This window comes from Anomalospiza imberbis, chromosome 1, assembly GCF_031753505.1.
Source record: "Anomalospiza imberbis isolate Cuckoo-Finch-1a 21T00152 chromosome 1, ASM3175350v1, whole genome shotgun sequence".
Classification (NCBI taxonomy): domain Eukaryota; kingdom Metazoa; phylum Chordata; class Aves; order Passeriformes; family Viduidae; genus Anomalospiza; species Anomalospiza imberbis.
The window spans coordinates 30,659,368-30,676,152 of record NC_089681.1 but is presented as its reverse complement, the minus strand read 5'-3'; the positions used below and the strand labels follow the sequence as shown (position 1 = coordinate 30,676,152).

The window sequence follows — 16,785 nt, the reverse complement described above, 5'->3', positions numbered from 1 at the left end:
GAAAAACATCAGGAATAAGCTTTAATTTGAGCTAGAACATGCAAAAATTAGTGGCCTAAATTACATCAAAAGAATTCATTAACAACTTAGGAATGAAAGTCAATGTGTGGGGAAATCACCATTAAGATGTAAGTCATAAAATATGTTTTATGCTTGCTTTTGTTTTTTTTTTTTTAAGTGCCCTTCAGAAAATGTCCCTGTATGATTCAGTTTTCAATTAGTTATTATTTTACCATGAGGATTTGGTGTTTACCTTGAAAACTGTTCTCGTATTTTGCTTCTCTTTAATGTTGTCTTTGTAAGATCAAATAATGCACAAAGTCTATATGAAAATAATGATAAAAAGTTCTTGAGTTTATGTTTTCTTTGTTCTTGTTTACTTTGTTGCCAAAATGTCCATGACCTTATTTTTAAATTAAACCTAGGTTATTGTGCAATGAGGTACAATTTGTTCATTTATATGAACCTTATGTGGATTGAAAAAAATCAAGATAAATCTTCATGCACAGCATACAATCAGATTACCCCTGAACTATATATTTACGTTGGGTCTGATAGCAATCAATGGTTTAGCTTCATTGCATTTCAAGATGTATTTGCACCCAGTGTCCAGTGATAGTGTCCTCACCCTGGAAATAATTTAGTTGCAAATTGACTGGAAGATGGTGAAAATTGAAAGTTAAAATTAGAAATACTCATAATAAACAGCAGAAAAAAGGTCAGATGATGCCGCACTATGATGAGATTGGAATGGTTGGTAAATGAGGTTTTGTGTTTGTCGTGAGATGTATGTGACATGCCTACCCAATGCTCTTGTAATATCCAGCCTAGCAGAAGAGATTATCTGGCAAATTGACGCTGGAAAGAATTTTCTGATGGACTGGGAAATTAGAATTGCACTCTTTTCTTTGATGTGTGCAAGACTGGGCCACATTACACAGCTAGCTCAGGCATAATATTAAATATAGTATTTAATACTTAATAGTACAGCTATCTATAGTAAACAATTATATTCTGGTTTTGATCACAAATGCCAGACTATAAAAATTCACAGTGTAAACATCTAAAGCAATCCCAAATGACTGATCTTTGTATATAATTAATATTAAGTTAGCTCTGAAATCCTATTCTCCACAGTATTTCTTTTAAAGCCTCGCTATATTTAGCTTCAGAATAGTAACCAGGCAGGAGTTATCAAAACAGCACAATAATCATATTGCTCAGACAGTTTAGAAAAGAGAAAGGATAATTAAACAGCAGCAAATTAATTATTTGGAAAACAGGCTTTTTAAGCAAAAGCTGATTTGTTTTAATGTAATAGAAAAATTCATACTGAGCTGCTAAAGAAAGAACATTATTGATTAATCTTTAAAGGCAACCTAGGGTTATCTAAACAGTAGAGAAGAGTCCATTTTTAAATGTATTTATAGAATATCAAGAATAAAAGTGTATTTTCACCTTTGTGCTTACCAGACTTGTTTTATTCATCTTTATTTTTTTCTCAGTGTTTAAAAAACAAGCAAGCAAACAAAAAAAAGACCCTCAAAGACAATACAGACCTTTGAAGTCAGAGCCTCTTTGTAAACCAGGATATTTTTAAGTTTAAAACATGTTCTCAAAAATTATGTTTTCAAAACAGGAATAGTCACACCAGAGAAGGAACCAAAAGCGAGCACTGTGGTAGGAGCACAACAGCTTCTTCTGGCAAAAGAAGAGGATGGTGCAACTAAAAAATCAAAGCCTCCAGAGGACAATAAATTTTGTCATGAGCAGGTAAAAGGAAATGTAACAATTTAATTGCATTCTAGAACTCTTTTTCAAATAACTCAAGAATGAAACAGAGATGATATGCTGTTAAAATAGCTATATCAGCAAGTTATAAAAAGCACATTGACTAATAGCCTGCATCTTAACTTGATTTTTTTTCAGTTCTATCAATGTCCTTATTGTAACTACAATGGTAGGGACCCAAATCGTATCCAGATGCATGTCCTGTCACAACATTCAATGCAACCTGTTATCTGCTGCCCCCTCTGCCAAGATGTCCTCAGCAACAAAATGCATCTCCAGCTTCATTTGACCCATCTGCACAGTGTGTCCCCTGACTGTGTGGAGAAACTGCTCATGACAGTAAGTGCTCCAAATACTGATGCACGTGCTACACAAACATACTTGGGCCTTGTGGGCAATGTATTTATTGTGACATAGTGTTCAGGAAGTCTGAGGAAAGGAGTGGGTCAGGACTCAGGTTCTCTTGTCAGCTCATCCAGTGACTGCTGTCCCTTGGGAAAATGGCTGAAGGTGGATTTCACAGATGCAAAAAGCCTTTGAATCCTCACTGGCATTTACCTTGGAAAAGTTAGGCCAGTCCATATCTCTAAGTGCATAGCTGAAAATTTGGTCTAATAATATCCAGGTTTCAGAGGTATTGTGACTTCTGTTTGTAAAGTAATAGGAAGTCCCTGAAGAATGTAGTTCCCAAATGTAGAAGGATTCCTATGTATACCTGTACTGTACATTACATTACATGAAATTCACTGTAAAACAGCAGTTCAAACATCCATTCAAAACAATGTCAGTAAAAACACAATTAAGTCTCATACTTATTTGTTATTACCTCATAAATTCAGTTAGAAAACAGACCTCCTAAGACAAACTGGCTCTGGTTGTCCTGTCTTCTTAGATGGAAATGTATTTGGAAATCTCAGTGATCCAGCTCCTTATGTATTTACTTCTGTATCCATAGATGACTCCTTCATTTATATAGGTGTGGTTGTAAATCCACCACCTCATTCCCAACTAAAGTGGTAAAAATATTAGAAAGAATTGAGACCACTTGACAGAAGGTCAAGAGTTCCTTGTGGTTAGAGCTGAGGAGCAAGAGCTAGAGCTGAGGACTTGGGGTACTTCTTTTCTTTTCTTGGTTTTCTACTAATTATAGCTCTGAGAGACCATGTAATTTTGGCCCATTGGAAGGAAAATACAGTAGAAATTCAACTTTCACAGACCCTTTTAGGAAAATGGAAAAATATGGAAAAATCTGCCCCTCCATATTGAGCAGCACTAGCTTTCCTCTCAAGTTCTTCCTGATTCCCTCTATGCTGATTATGAAGCAACTTGGAAATCTTTCCTCATCAGGTGCTGGGGAGTTGTCCCAATGTTTCTGAGAGGGGGAAAAAACCCCAATGTTTCCCAGAGAAAAAATTGTAAAACGTAATTTTCATAATTGAAGTTGCCATCATTGCTAACACGAATATGCTCTGTCCATAACTGAACCGTCTGACAAAAAAGTAAATACTATTTATAGCATTTTTTTTTTCCTCTGGAACATTTACTGTCCTCTACATAATTTTTTTAAAAAGACCTTCCCTACTAAGTAAACTCAAAATCACTAGTCCTATAAGAGGATGCTATTAAATCCATACTTAAATCACAAATGTACTAAACCCAGGTGGTTTTTTTTTAAATGCCTAGAATATTTTTCCAAGAGGCAATTTTTGTGTATATATATATATATATATATGTAATTCTTACGTATCCAATGTTAGAGGAGCAAAAGATATTTCTACGCATTGCTCATAATGAATGTAACTTTCATTATTTATTTATAACTCAAAAATCTCTTCTGTGGGTAATCTTTTTACCTGTGTATGAAGAAAGTTCTATCCTTCTGTTAAAGATGAGGAGGTGCAGCACAGTCTGTACTGATTTACCCAAGATTCTTTAGGCCGAACCTGGCAGTGCAGGAGACTGAACTTAAACTTGCTAAGTCTTAATAGGACGGTCCTATATTTCTGATACAAATTTATTTTAAAGATCAAAGTAAAATAAAAACATGTAATGTTGAGCAAGTTGATATTCATATCAACTTAGCTAAACTGAATACTACCAGATTGAAAGTATATCCTTCAAAGATTTCTGTCTATAATTTGAAACAGATAACTCAACAGATAAAGCAATCTGATGATGATACATAAGAAATTGAAGTCAAGAAAGAGGAAAAAAATCTTAATTTTAAATAGAAATAAATTGTTACTTCCCTATTGAAATAAACATAATTTCCTTTCAAAGATCACGGAATCTCCACCATTTGTGTAAAAAAAATACAGGTGAAGAAAAGTCGGAATGCCCTCAGTGAAAGACTGGCTGGTGACCATATTTCAACATGATCTCTGTCTTTGGAGGATATCCTAGGAAAATTCCTCTGATAAATCCAATGACCCTGGCAAAGTCAGCAAAACCTTCTTTGTGGTGATACTGAGACCAATAAAATATTGAGTGCATGTAGTTCTATAGCATCCCCATGTTGTGGATTATTTTGAGTTGATTCTCCACCAGGATGCTCTGGATTATGATCTGTCAGAAACCATAATCAAAGACTGAATCAGGATCTTGATTCTGACAGTCATCCAGATATGGTGGATCTTTTGAATTATAATTTCAAACTTTTGTATACAATTAGATAGTGGGACTTTTTCTGTAATAATATCATATTCTTGGTTTTCAAAGGTTCCTGTACCAGATGTCATGATGCCCAATAGTATGCTATTGCCAGCAGCTGCTTCAGAGAAATCTGAACGTGACACACCTGCAACCATTACAGCTGAGGGATCTGGGAAGTATCCAGGTATGCAAGAAAAAGCCCAGACATGTAAAAGCTAGGTATGGGCAATTTAGAAATAAAACTACTTGTTACTTAGTAAAGGGAATCTTTTTCTGGCTTGCTTATAGCCACAGAGATAAAAAAAAATGTAGCAAGGGGTCTGAATTTGGCTGAGCCAGTAGAAAGCCCATGCATGCCAGAGTCCTTGCTTTTGGTGGAGGCAAAATCAAACCAGCAGTGCCTTGCCACTTAGAGGGCAAGACCCTGTCCCAAAAGACAGTGGCGCTTTCACCATCAATTGGGAATGTTAGGTAAGTGATTTTGTCTTCATTTCCATCAGGTTTCTGATCCTGGACACTTACTGTATTATGCACTGGGAAATTTTTCTAGTTGTCACAGCATGTTCCTACCTCTCTTCTCCAACCACTATCGTACTCTTTCTAATCATCTGTCCTACCTGTTTTCCCCATTTTTCTACTCTTTCCCTCTTTCCTATTCTTTATTTCCTTTTCTTGTTTGGTGCTCCCGTTGTACTAATCAACTCCTACCTTCTGGCAAAGAAAAGCCCTATGCCACTGCTCAGCCATATGCCACTGCCATCTGATGATTGCGTATGGGTTTTATTCCTTTTTTTAAACTCCTGTTTGTCCTGCCCGCTTTACTTTCTGTGACAAGGACAGGTTGCTACATTTTGCTAAGCTGACACATGGCATACTAGGTGCCTTTCTTGATTTCTGATGAAAAAATAAATTAAAATGAATAGTGTGTGCTCTGTCTTCTATTTGTGTAAAAGACACTTCACTTTCTCTAACTAGGTGAAAGTCCTGTGGATGAGAAAAGTACCCCTGGGATCGATGAATCAAAAACTGGAATGGAAATTAAGACTGAGGAACAGAAGCCACCTAAGGAATCTGCTGAAACACCAGATTGGAATAAGAGCAGCAGTAAAGATATAAAGACCACTGACTCTATGACAGACCAGCTAAATGAGCAGCAGAAGAAGCAACAGCTGTCTGTTTCTGACCGCCATGTCTATAAGTACCGCTGTAACCATTGTAGCTTGGCTTTTAAGACTATGCAGAAGCTTCAGATACATTCCCAGTACCATGCTATTCGGGCAGCTACCATGTGTAGCCTTTGCCAACGTAGCTTCCGTACATTCCAGGCTTTAAAAAAACACTTGGAAGCAGGCCACCCTGAACTCAACGAAGCAGAACTTCAGCAGCTGTGTGCATCTTTACCTGTCAATGGTGAACTGTGGGGAGAAAGTGAAAGTATGGCACAAGACGATCATGCACTAGAACAGGAAATAGAAAGAGATTATGAGATGGACCAGGAAGGTAAAGCAAGTCCTGTAGGAAGTGATAGTAGCTCTATTCCAGATGATATGGGCTCGGAACCAAAGCGGACCTTACCTTTTAGAAAAGGGCCAAATTTTACTATGGAAAAATTTCTAGATCCATCTCGCCCATACAAGTGTACAGTGTGTAAAGAGTCTTTCACCCAAAAGAACATTCTCTTGGTCCACTATAACTCAGTGTCCCATCTGCATAAACTCAAAAAGGTTTTGCAGGAAGCATCAAGTCCTGTCCCTCAAGAAACCAACAACAGCACTGACAACAAACCCTACAAGTGCAGCATTTGTAATGTTGCATATAGCCAAAGTTCTACATTGGAAATCCATATGAGATCTGTGCTTCATCAGACAAAGGCAAGGGCTGCAAAACTAGAACCAAGTGGTAATATAAGTAGTGGTAATAGTGTAGCAGGGAATGTGAATAGCCCCAGCCAAGGAATGCTAGAATCTGTGAGCTTACCAGCAGTTAACAGCAAAGAAACACATTTAGATGCCAAAGAATTAAATAAAAAGCAAGCTTCTGAATTAATTTCTGCTCAACCTACACATCACCCACCCCAGTCACCAGCACAACTTCAAATGCAACTACAGCACGAACTGCAACAACAAGCTGCGTTCTTTCAACCGCAGTTTCTAAATCCAGCTTTTTTGCCTCACTTTCCAATGACGCCAGAAGCACTGCTCCAATTTCAACAGCCTCAGTTCCTTTTCCCATTCTATATACCTGGGACAGAATTTAGCTTAAGCCCAGATCTGGGTTTGCCTGGTTCTGCCACATTTGGTATGCCTGGGATGGCTGGTATGACAGGATCACTGCTTGAAGATTTGAAGCAGCAGATACAAACTCAGCACCATGTTGGCCAAACCCAGCTACAGATACTGCAGCAACAGGCACAACAGTATCAGTCCACCCAACCCCAACTTCAGTCCCAAAAGCAGCAGCAGCAAAGTAGTAAGCTGATGAAAGCAGAGCAAAATACCTTAGTAAGTACAGACTGCCAACTGATAAAGGATATGCCATCATATAAGGAATCAGAAGAAGTTTCTGAAAAACACGAGAAGCCAAAGCAAGAATTTACTAATGAGAATGAGGGACTAAAAGAAAACAAAGATATGAAGAAGCCAAAATCCTCAGAACCAGCCATCCCACCACCGAGAATAGCTTCTGGAGCAAGGGGGAATGCAGCCAAGGCTTTGCTGGAGAACTTTGGGTTTGAGTTAGTTATCCAATACAATGAGAACAGACAAAAAGTGCAGAAAAAAAGCAAGACTGGGGATGGTGAAAACACAGACAAACTGGAGTGTGGAACCTGCAGTAAGCTTTTTTCCAACATTCTTATTTTGAAAAGTCATCAAGAGCATGTGCATGGACATTTTTTTCCATATGGAGCATTAGAAAAATTTGCCCGACAGTACAGGGAGGCATATGACAAACTTTATCCAATATCTCCATCTTCTCCAGAAACGCCACCACCTCCGCCACCACCTCCGCCACCACCTCCTCCTCCTCCTCCTCCAACTCCTTCTCAGCCTTCTTCAGCTGGAGCTGGAAAAATTCAAAACACAGCTCCCACACCTTTGCAGGCCCCACCACCTACACCTCCACCACCACCACCTCCACCACCACCTCCACCTCCACCACCACCACCACCATCAGCCCCACCTCAAGTCCAGCTTCCCGTTTCACTTGATCTCCCACTTTTCCCTCCAATTATGATGCAGCCAGTGCAACACCCTGCACTGCCTCCTCAGCTTGCCCTCCAGCTGCCACCAATGGATACTTTATCTGCCGATCTTACCCAGCTTTGCCAGCAACAGCTGGGATTAGATCCCAATTTCCTGCGGCACTCTCAGTTCAAGCGTCCACGTACAAGAATCACAGATGACCAGTTAAAAATCTTGCGGGCTTATTTTGATATTAATAATTCTCCAAGTGAAGAGCAGATCCAAGAAATGGCTGAGAAATCTGGTCTTTCACAGAAGGTTATCAAGCACTGGTTTCGAAATACGCTGTTTAAAGAACGACAGAGAAATAAGGATTCGCCATATAATTTCAGCAATCCTCCTATAACAGTATTGGAAGATATCAGAATAGATCCTCAACCTTCAGCTGTAGAACCCTACAAGTCTGATGCATCTTTCAGCAAGAGGTCATCCAGGACTCGGTTTACTGACTACCAGCTTCGTGTCCTCCAAGACTTCTTTGATACAAATGCTTATCCAAAGGATGATGAAATCGAACAGCTTTCAACTGTACTTAACCTACCTACTCGAGTTATTGTTGTGTGGTTCCAAAATGCACGACAAAAAGCTCGCAAAAGTTACGAGAATCAAGCTGAAACTAAAGACAATGAGAAAAGGGAACTGACAAATGAGCGTTACATCCGAACCAGTAACATGCAGTATCAGTGCAAAAAGTGCAGTGTGGTTTTCCCCAGGATCTTCGATTTAATTACTCATCAGAAAAAGCAGTGTTATAAAGACGAAGATGATGATGCTCAAGATGAAAGCCAAACTGAAGACTCTATGGATGCCTCTGATCAAACAGTGTATAAGAACTGTACAGTTTCTGGCCAAAATGACTCATCAAAAACCTTGACAGTCACAGCAGCCAGCTCTGGCTCTGGTTCTAGTACTCCTTTGATTCCATCACCCAAACCAGAACCTGAGAAGGCGTCTCCTAAACCAGAGTCCACAGAAAAACCAAAACAAAATGAAACCACCTCTAAGCAAACAGATACAACTTCCCAAAGCACTAAACCAGTACAGTCTACTCCAGTAATATCTTCTGACCCTCAGCCCTCAGCTTCTCAACCACCGCAACAAAAGCAATCCCAGATTGTAGGGAGACCTCCTTCTGCATCACAAAACACACCCGTTCCTTCCAGTCCTTTGCCAATTTCAATGACTTCTCTACAGAACAGTCTACCTCCTCAGTTATTACAGTATCAGTGTGATCAGTGTACAGTTGCCTTTCCAACTCTAGAACTTTGGCAAGAGCACCAGCACATGCATTTCCTAGCAGCTCAAAACCAATTTCTTCACTCACAGTTTTTAGAAAGACCAATGGATATGCCCTACATGATATTTGACCCAAATAATCCTTTGATGACTGGACAGTTACTTAACAGTTCTCTTGCTCAGATGCCACCACAAACTGGCTCATCACATACAGCACACCCTGCTACAGTTTCTGGTTCCCTGAAACGGAAACTAGATGATAAAGAAGACAATAATTGTAGTGAGAAGGAGGGAGGAAACAGTGGAGAAGATCAACATCGTGATAAGCGTTTAAGAACTACAATTACTCCAGAGCAGCTGGAAATACTCTACGAAAAGTACCTGCTGGATTCCAATCCCACCAGAAAGATGCTAGATCATATTGCACGTGAAGTGGGACTGAAAAAGAGAGTCGTACAAGTCTGGTTTCAGAACACAAGAGCCCGGGAAAGAAAGGGACAATTCCGTGCAGTTGGTCCAGCCCAGTCACATAAAAGATGTCCTTTTTGTCGAGCTCTGTTTAAAGCAAAATCTGCTTTAGAAAGTCACATCCGCTCTCGACATTGGAATGAAGGAAAACAGGCCGGCTATAGTTTGCCTCCAAGTCCTTTGATATCAAATGAAGATGGAGGAGAAAGTCCACAAAAGTACATATTTTTTGATTACCCATCATTGTCATTAGCAAAAACTGAATTATCAAGTGAAAATGAATTAGCCTCCACTGTATCGACCCCTGTTAGCAAAACTGCAGAAATGTCACCGAAGAACCTTTTAAGTCCTTCTTCTTTTAAAGCAGAGTCTAGTGAGGATATAGAAAATTTGAATGCTCCTCCTGCTGACTCTGGATATGATCAAAACAAGACTGACTTTGATGAAACTTCATCAATTAATACAGCAATTAGTGATGCCACAACAGGGGATGAAGGGAACAATGAAATGGAAAGCACAACTGGCAGTTCAGGGGATGCAAAACCTGCATCACCCCCCAAAGAACCAAAACAGCTTGTGAATGACACACTACCAAAAGCAGCAACTACACCTACAAATGAGAATACTGATGATAAATTTATCTTTTCCCTAACAAGCCCTTCAATACACTTCAGTGAAAAAGATGGTGACCATGACCAAAGTTTCTACATTACTGATGACCCTGATGATAATGCCGACCGCAGTGAAACTTCAAGCATAGCTGATCCAAGTTCACCTAACCCATTTGGAGCTAGCAATCCCTTTAAATCCAAAAACAGTGATCGGCCAGGCCACAAACGTTTCCGAACACAAATGAGTAACCTTCAGCTTAAAGTTCTCAAGGCTTGCTTTAGTGACTACCGGACTCCAACCATGCAGGAATGTGAGATGCTAGGGAATGAAATTGGTCTGCCCAAACGTGTGGTTCAGGTTTGGTTTCAGAATGCCCGGGCTAAAGAAAAGAAATTCAAAATTAACATAGGGAAGCCATTCATGATAAATCAGACTGGACCTGATGGGACAAAGCCAGAATGTTCTCTATGTGGCGTGAAATATTCTGCACGTTTGTCCATAAGAGATCATATCTTTTCCAAACAACATATTACAAAAGTAAGAGAAACTGTGGGAAGTCAGCTAGACCGGGAGAAAGATTATTTAGCTCCTACAACGGTTAGACAGCTGATGGCACAGCAAGAATTGGATCGCATAAAGAAGGCTACTGATGTGCTAGGATTAACAGTACAGCAGCCAGGCATGATGGACAGCAGTTCTCTTCACGGTATCAGTTTGCCAGCAGCTTATCCAGGACTCCCTGGCCTTCCTCCTGTTCTTCTGCCTGGAATGAATGGTCCATCCTCCTTACCTGGATTTCCACAAAGTTCAAACAGTAAGTCTATAAGGGGATGATTTTCTCATTTTATTAATCTGATCATCTTGCACAGTCACCATCCCCTTCTAAGACAAAGCATATTATGCATTCATATCATGCTTGTTAGACTTGTGTGAATAGCTAATAAGTACTCCTATGGGGTATAGTGAGTGCATTTCTCCAATGATGCTGTAGCCTGGATGATACATCTGACTTCTCTAAAAAAAAAAAAAAAAAGAGAGTGAAATGGTTTTAGCCAATACTAGGTTTTTCTAACTAAAACAATAAAAATATATCATTGTTATACTTATTTGTTTGTTTTGAATGATACTCCTTTAGTCCAAACATGGGTTTGAATTTTGTATGTAATTTTTTGTATACAAGTATTTAATGTAATATCTCATTAAGCACAAAATAGATTCTCACATTGTCAGTTCATCAGGAAATTGGTTCATCCCTTAGATCACTCTAACTTGTTGTTTAATACAGAATAAATATTTAACATAAATGCTGCCCAGGACCCTCTATTACATTTCTGAATAACTGCCTGCTAAAATAAAAAAGGGTTTGTTGAAGGGTGATTTGTAAAGGCAGTTTCAATTGTAAGCCAAATTCCAGTTTATAAAGTCACAACAGACATGTACCTCTTCATTTGGGCTTGCACTTTTAACAGAATACCTAACTAGTTTTACTGACAGTTTTGACTCTCATATGACTCTGGGTTTTGCTCACGTTGGAAAGCATTCCCTCTTGCAATAAGTTTCACTGATGTTAAGGAGACAAGTTTTCTGCAGCCAGATTTTTTTAGTCCTCAAAGAATGAACCTAATGTGTTTCTTGAAGTAGGCTCCGGTTTTGCACTCTAGGTTCACGTGACTGCAGCCTTGCAGACTGAAGCTCTCACAGTCATCTTCTAATTTTGCATATTCATATCAAATATGTGCACAGAAGAGTTAGGAAGCTAGTTAAGACCCCTCACCTCATTTTATCCAGTAATCCCACTTGCTGTTGATCTCTAAACTTTGTTTTAGAAAGCAACACACTTTGGCAAGTAAAATAAACTCTTAATCACCAGTGTTATTAGACTTACTGAGACTGTAGCAATGTCTTCTCTACTGCCCAGGTCTACTTTGATTGATGATGATCATGTTATTGTTTCCCTAAGTGGTGGTCAAAGCATCTTGTTTTTCTCTTCATTGGATCAGAGAGGCTTTCCTTCCACAATGGAGTCTCTGGCTGAGTGCCCTCTGGCTTTTGTCAAACAGTTATTGGCACAGAGATTGCATATAAAGGAAATATAAAGTTGCTGTATTTCCTTCTTAATGGCATACAGCGCCCTGGTCCTAAAATGGCTGGTTGTTGTTCATTAAAATTATAGATATGGTTTCTCTATATAACTTTGCTAAATAGCTTTGGCTAGGTTGACCTTCAGGTATAAAGGGCGTCAGAAAACTCAGGATTTGTCTATATTGCTCAAAGAAATTTGCTTGGATATATATTCTTTTAGTCCAATACCAGGAAGTTCTCATGCAAAGTGTGTCTGGGGAATGGTCTTGGACCCACAGACCCACCCTCTAAGCTGTGCTCAAGAGTTGTTTAGGAGAAGGCTAGATCGCCTAGGCCAAAACAGTGTCCACAACCATTCTTTCTGTTTAAATTTAAAGAAGGTTTTCTCTCAGTTGCTGGGAAATGTTCCCTGATACTCTTTAACTCACTGGTACCAGTGTAGCCTCAAAGTCTATAAATTGTCCTGTTAATAATACAAAAGGCATTATTAGAGGCCAACTGTTCCATAACAATTCCATATTCAGATTTTCTAATTTCCACCAAACACCTCTTCTTTGATATCATGCACAGTGCACTGCCAATTGAAATGGATTTTTACGCTCTTTCATCTTTCATTTTCTAAGGTTAATTAGCCCATTGTGGGCAAAGCCCACAGTGTAAACCAGCTACTAGAATGTTGTTGCTAACTTCTTCTTCTGCCATATGCTAAACAGCCCCTACATCCCCCTTTTGTTGCCTGGAAAATACTTGCATACATAAATCTCCATTCCCTAATGTTACATAATGGAGCAGTGATAGCAAGTGGAAAGAAAAAAAAAAATAAGAGAGATTATTTTAATCATTCATCATAGAAAAACAGTAATGTACTTAGATGTGCTCCAGTATATGCTCAACACTAGTATTTTCTGCACCTAATTAACAGATTTCTATTTTCTTCTCTACCCTGTTCTGTCTGATAGCTCACATTCATATTTGATGCTAAGAATAATTTAAGTATCTTTTTCGAAGCAAGCTTCCAAGCAAGCTTTTCCTTGGCTACAGTTCTTTTTGCAGCGTGCACATTTTCAGCGAGCAGGACAACTGCTCTGCATCATTCTTTGCATGAAGGATTTGCTGAAGCTCCCATTCAGTTCAAGTCTGCTTCTTGTGAATTCCTTTGCAAGTGTGTAATTTCTTCTCTCTAGGACCCAAACCCAAAAATGCACTTAAGAAGAAGCCTCACTGGGATCCCTTATATTATTTACTTGTTTTTACTGATGCTTATAGGGTTGATAACTGTTTTTCCTGTAGCAAAGCCCATCCATTCTTGTCCTATGTTTTTGTTTAAGGGACAATGTTAACATTAGTAAGATCCTCAATTTGAAAGAATGTGTTTTCTCAGACAGGGAACTATTGAAACCTAATTGTAAACATAATACTTAAAATTCTCCTTTGTGATTTGCTTTTCTCATTCTAGACAAAGAAGTAGCACTGATTAGGTTCAGTGGTTAATACAAGTTTATAGGGGATTTCACTTTCATGTTTGACCATCCAGTATTTTTTATGGATTTCCAAAATGCAGAAAACACAGCTAAATTTTTCAAAATGCTATGCTTTTTAAAATGCAGTATTTGCTTTTACAAAAGGTTTGAAATGGAACCTATGAAAATAATGCTAATTCACAAAAGATGGAATGATTCAAACTATAATTCATTTTATGTTCTTTATGTAGTGCTTAAACTAGATTATTACTTGTGAATATTAAATTTTGCAAAATAAGATAGCCTAATTTCTGAATAAAAGGCTATATTAACTTTAAATTCTGATATTTTGTTCTTCAACAAGTAGGTTTTAATGTCAGAATTATTGTGTGGTTCTGAGATTATGTGTCACAATCCCCTCACCCATGGGATACGTTTTTCTAGATAATGTAATTTTACCATCTTATGGGTATCAAATGCTGAGCAAGGTCTGAAAATTACTGCAGTGTTTGCTCAGCATAATTCCTAATAAGGAGTTATTTGGTAGAATTCTAATTCATACAGAATTTTAGTTCCAGCTCATCTTTGTTCTTCAAGCTTCTTCTTATTTTCTAGGTGACTGTAGATAGAAGAGTTCACCTGCTGTTTTCAGCTGTTCTTAAAATTCACATTCTCTTTTTCCTTAGCTTTGTGTTTTGCCTATGATCCCTTGCAGAAAGCTAGTGCTTCATCTTGCTTCTAGCTATTGATACTGGTTCTATGAACCTTTTAATGTCATCATCATTACCATAGGTTCTTTGCACATCACTTAAGCCTGGGCTGCCTTGAAGATTCACAGCAGCTTTTTCCAAGAATGCACACATCACTGGGTAATATGTACTTAGTGGGTTTTGAAATTTTATCAAGAGAGAAATTTGATTCAGCAGCAATGGCTTTCATTAGTGCATTGAATTCTGTTCTCTGTTTGCTTTTGGCCCATTGGTAGCAGTTTCATTTTTATATTTTTAGCCCTTCAAATCCTCCAAGTGAAAGAGAAGTCTCTCCTCTTTGATAGTCATTTTAAAATAATTAGCAGGATTAGAATGTATGTTCATGATTAATGCATTTTCTACTCTGTATCTCTCATGTCTGTAAATCAAGTATTAGTTTCATCATGTTTTTAAATTTCATTTTGGAAACCCTCATTCCACATTTACCTTCCAATAAAACAAGTGGATTGCACTGTTCTAAAGCAATCTGTCTGGATATTTCACTGAATTATGTGTATTTCAACAAAATTCCAAAGAATATCTGGAAAATTGAGTAGATCTTGCCTGTTCTAGGCATCCTCACTGTGATTAAACTGAAGACATCGAATTGTACCAGAGTTGAAGGGGTTGAGAATAAAATGAAATTGGAAAAAATCCTAAGTAGGTGGCAAGCCCAAATAACCATGACAAAGCTGAGGCAACAGTTCACATTAACTATCATGCATGTGTTTTCCATCTACACTATTTATCATTTCATATATTTTCAGCAGGCTCCACACACAATTGCCTGTTACTTCCTGTTGGAAGCATAGGAGCAAGTAATAGCATCTTCAATGTTATTGTGCACTAACTCTAGCAATTACCCACTTTTTAATTATAGTCGTTGTGACTTGTTTCACTGTACTATCTAATTCGTGCTCACAATGCATTTTAACTCCTTAGTGTTTAAATAGGACTAATGACACAGTGACAAACATTAAATGGCCTCTTTGTTAAATCTGATAATTATTCTTTTTGAATCCTAATTGCTTGATTCTTAAGTAACGCTAAGCACCTGGATATTGATGATTTAAACATTATTCTTGTTCACTCCATTAGTGCTTCCTTGTGGCTAATACCTATCTAGCCTCCATTAGAGCCTGCATTTATTGTTCTCTTATTCGTGCACTAGTAGACTGTTCCTGACATAACTTCACTTTTACAGTTCTGTGTGCATGATGCACTTTGTGTGCTCTTTTCTCTAGCAAACTGACTTGCCTGAAAAAATGACAATGGGTGTAATGTACAGCCTCTTACAGTCAGCCACCTTTCCTACCCTGTGCCATCATTTAATTTTCTGACTGACTATACATCTCACAGAAGTTGCTTTTTTAATAGACTTTTACCAGCCACTGCACTATACCTGGTACTTGAAACAGAAAAGATTTTTTCCATTAAATTATGAGGCATACTTCTTGTGTGTATGCACCCTCCAGACAGAACCAGTCCATCCTTAGGTTGCTTTCTCTCATGAGGTGGAGGACGTCATGCCTGCATGCTTCAAGTAAACCAAGAACAGCAGCGTTCCTCTGTTAAAGTACTTTAGTGCTATTACACTTATTTCCCAGCAAAGACTGCATTGACCTGATTGTTGTGGTAAAGAAAAGCTCAACTCTCAAAAATGAAAATGTAAGCTGTGTGGTGTCCCAGTAATGAATAGCATTGACCTGATTGCTGTTAGTTTTTTGAATGGTCATTTCCTGTTGATATTTACTTACCTAAACATCTTTCTTTATTATTATTGCATTTCCCCCCAGCAATTTGGATAAAGATTCCTTTTTATTTGAGATCTAATTACTTGTAGTGAGCACCATAATTACCAGGTTTCTTAGGTGAAGGATGTGTGGGTTATATCATCCCAGAGGCATGATAAAAATTAGTTAAAATGAACAACAAAGTAGACATCTCTTAAAGTATCAATTAGAGGGAAGCACTCTCACTGTGCTTAATGCTTCTTTTCTAATAATCTACTACTGAGCCTACAGAAGAAAATGAGCAAAAAAAATAAGAGAGTGCTATTTCTACAGGTATACATTTGATTCTGCCAATGGAGCTGGGTAGACTTCCACTGCCTTTTGTAGGACTGTCCTATAGGCAGAGGTTCATGTTTGACACCCATGCTGGTAGAATCAGGATTACAAAGTGAGTGAGAGCTGTTGGTTTTGCTGCAGATTGTACCCTATTAATTTAAAGCTGTAAGAATCACAGAAATTTACTAAAAGCCATTTTAAAATGTTGTTTATCCATGCCATAAATAATTCCAGAGAGAATTTCCATGTGAAAAATGCTGAATTTTACAAGACATATTTTGCCTTGTGCATTGATGACAGTCATATTTTTGTTGTTTTCAGCTTTAACATCTCCTGGTGCAGGCATGCTTGGGTTTCCTACTTCAGCTACTTCGTCTCCTGCCCTGTCTCTCAGCAGTGCCCCCTCCAAACCTTTGCTGCAGAC

The 16,785-nt window shown here is 38.3% G+C and overlaps 1 protein-coding gene across 4 annotated transcripts in view; it reads left to right on the top strand.

Moving 5' to 3' along the window:
- The window catches only part of ZFHX4 (zinc finger homeobox 4), a 149,741-nt gene that overhangs the window by 128,860 nt on the left and 4,096 nt on the right, over nt 1–16,785 (top strand). For all 4 annotated transcript variants that reach the window (XM_068186380.1, XM_068186358.1, XM_068186368.1 and 1 more), the window contains exons 6-10: nt 1,640–1,773; nt 1,930–2,130; nt 4,510–4,627; nt 5,419–10,815; nt 16,683–16,785. The exon at nt 16,683–16,785 is cut by the window's right edge and continues 4,096 nt beyond it. In XM_068186380.1, coding sequence (XP_068042481.1) covers nt 1,640–1,773; nt 1,930–2,130; nt 4,510–4,627; nt 5,419–10,815; nt 16,683–16,785 — 5,953 coding nt within the window. The remainder of the gene's footprint in view (nt 1–1,639; nt 1,774–1,929; nt 2,131–4,509; nt 4,628–5,418; nt 10,816–16,682) is intronic.